This window comes from Colobus angolensis, unplaced genomic scaffold (genome assembly GCF_000951035.1).
Source record: "Colobus angolensis palliatus isolate OR3802 unplaced genomic scaffold, Cang.pa_1.0 Scaffold6, whole genome shotgun sequence".
Taxonomy (NCBI): Eukaryota; Metazoa; Chordata; class Mammalia; order Primates; family Cercopithecidae; genus Colobus; species Colobus angolensis.
Window position 1 is genome coordinate 27736362 of NW_012119598.1, and position 1909 is coordinate 27738270.

Here is a 1909-nt window from a genome sequence, read left to right on the forward strand (position 1 = left end):
TCTGAGACTTCCTCTGCAGTCGATGTGGTCCTGGATCCAGACACCGCTCATCCTGATCTCTTGCTGTCAGAGGACCGGAGAAGTGTGAGAAGGTGCCCCCTCAGGCACCTAGGGGAGAGCGTGCCTGACAACCCAGAGAGATTCAACAATGAGCCTTGTGTCCTGGGCCGGGAGAGCTTCACTTCAGGGAAACATTACTGGGAGGTGGAGGTGGAAAACGTGATTGAGTGGACTGTGGGGGTCTGCAGAGACAGTGTTAAGAGGAAAGGGGAGGTCCTGCTGCTTCCTCAGAATGGCTTCTGGACCTTGGACATGCATAAAGAGCAATACCGGGCCCTGTCCTCCCCTGATAGGATTCTCCCTTTGAAGGAGTCCCTTTGCCGGGTGGGCGTCTTCCTGGACTATGAAGCTGGAGATGTCTCCTTCTACAACATGAGAGACAGATCGCACATCTACACATGTCCCCGTTCAGCCTTTTCTGTGCCTGTGAGGCCCTTCTTCAGGATAGGGTCTGATGACAGCCCCATCTTCATCTGTCCTGCACTCATAGGAGCCAATGGGGTCACAGTGCCTGAAGAGGGCCTGACACTTCACAGAGTGGGGACCAATCAGAGCCTGTAGAATCAATTCCCTGGTCTCACAGCCATCCAGATAAGCCCTGGTCATCTCAGCAGCCACTGCACAATGTTGTTGGTGGAAGACACGCCCTTCTCCCCTCTGGTCACGTAAGAGAACAGCTTCCAGCTGCCTCTTTCACACCCACTCCAGCCCTCAGCCCCAGTTTTCTCCTCACTAGGCTGTGGCTTTAGTAGTTCCTTTGGTTGTAACTATGGGATGGGATCCAGGCATAGGGAACTAGTTGTTTCATAGCTCCCAGCCAAGAAGAAAGTGTGAGAAGTTGATGGGCAGCGAACCTGCTGTTTAACATCAGGGTGACCACACTGAGTCCAGTATGCCAGTTGGCACCAGATGATATGGACTTGGAATGAGGCCAACAGGGTTCATCAGGATGTAAGAGGAGAGAGGAATCCACAGGACCACCAGAGAGGAGAGGGAACCAGATCTGCAGGTCAGAGATGGAGGAAGTAGAACCAGGGAGCTGGGAGGGACCAAGGCTGTAAGGGTGGCTGAGTCCCACCATAACATCTAAGGGAACCTGGGAAATGATGGCTCATTTCCACCCAACCCCAGGATTTCCAGAGCACACAGCCACAGGCCTGGACCTGGGACGAAGATGAATGAAGAACATGGACTCATGTGGATATGGTTTGGCTCAGGTGTCTCTGCAGTTGGCAACAAGTCAGGACTCAGTCCCTGAGTGTGGTTGAAGTTTGAGGTCCTGGTTGAGCCGAGGAGTAATGGACCAGGTCTACCTCAGCATTCAGGTTCAATGGGGACACCAGTGGCTTCAAACTTCCTGGTCTCATGATGTCTTTAGACACCTTACAAATGATGGAGGATTCCAAAGAGTATTTGAGTTAATATTTGTTGGTATTTAAGGCATTAGAGAATGAAACTAAGAAATGTTGTAATTTATTACCTTTACAACAGTTATTTATATTACATACATTTACAACATTTATTAATTTATATTAAAATAGAATGAATAAGCCAACTATAGGTTAATATAAGTAGAATGTTTGTGAAAAAATAAGTATGGTATCCAAAGCAAAATACATTTTATTGAGAAGTGTGGCATTGATTAACTTTTTCCAAATCTAATGTGTGGCTTAAAAGAATATGACTGGATTCTCATATCTGCCTTTATACTCACTCTGTTGAGATATCATAGACTATATAGGCTCAAGAAAACTTTATCCTAGTGTCAGAATGAGATTTAAAACCACAAACTGTGTTCTATTATTAATATGAAAATAAGATTATTAACTTTGCAGGCCCCTTAAAACAG

At 46.8% G+C, this 1909-nt stretch overlaps 1 protein-coding gene across 1 annotated transcript in view; it reads left to right on the plus strand.

Annotated features, from left to right (window-relative positions):
* LOC105526841 (butyrophilin subfamily 2 member A1) overlaps positions 1-1696 on the plus strand; it is a 12694-nt gene extending 10998 nt beyond the window's left edge. The window contains exon 6 of the mRNA XM_011962926.1: positions 7-1696. Within this exon, the coding sequence (XP_011818316.1) occupies positions 7-621 (615 nt within the window). The 3' untranslated portion in view covers positions 622-1696. The remainder of the gene's footprint in view (positions 1-6) is intronic.
* The last annotated feature ends 213 nt before the right edge of the window (positions 1697-1909 follow it).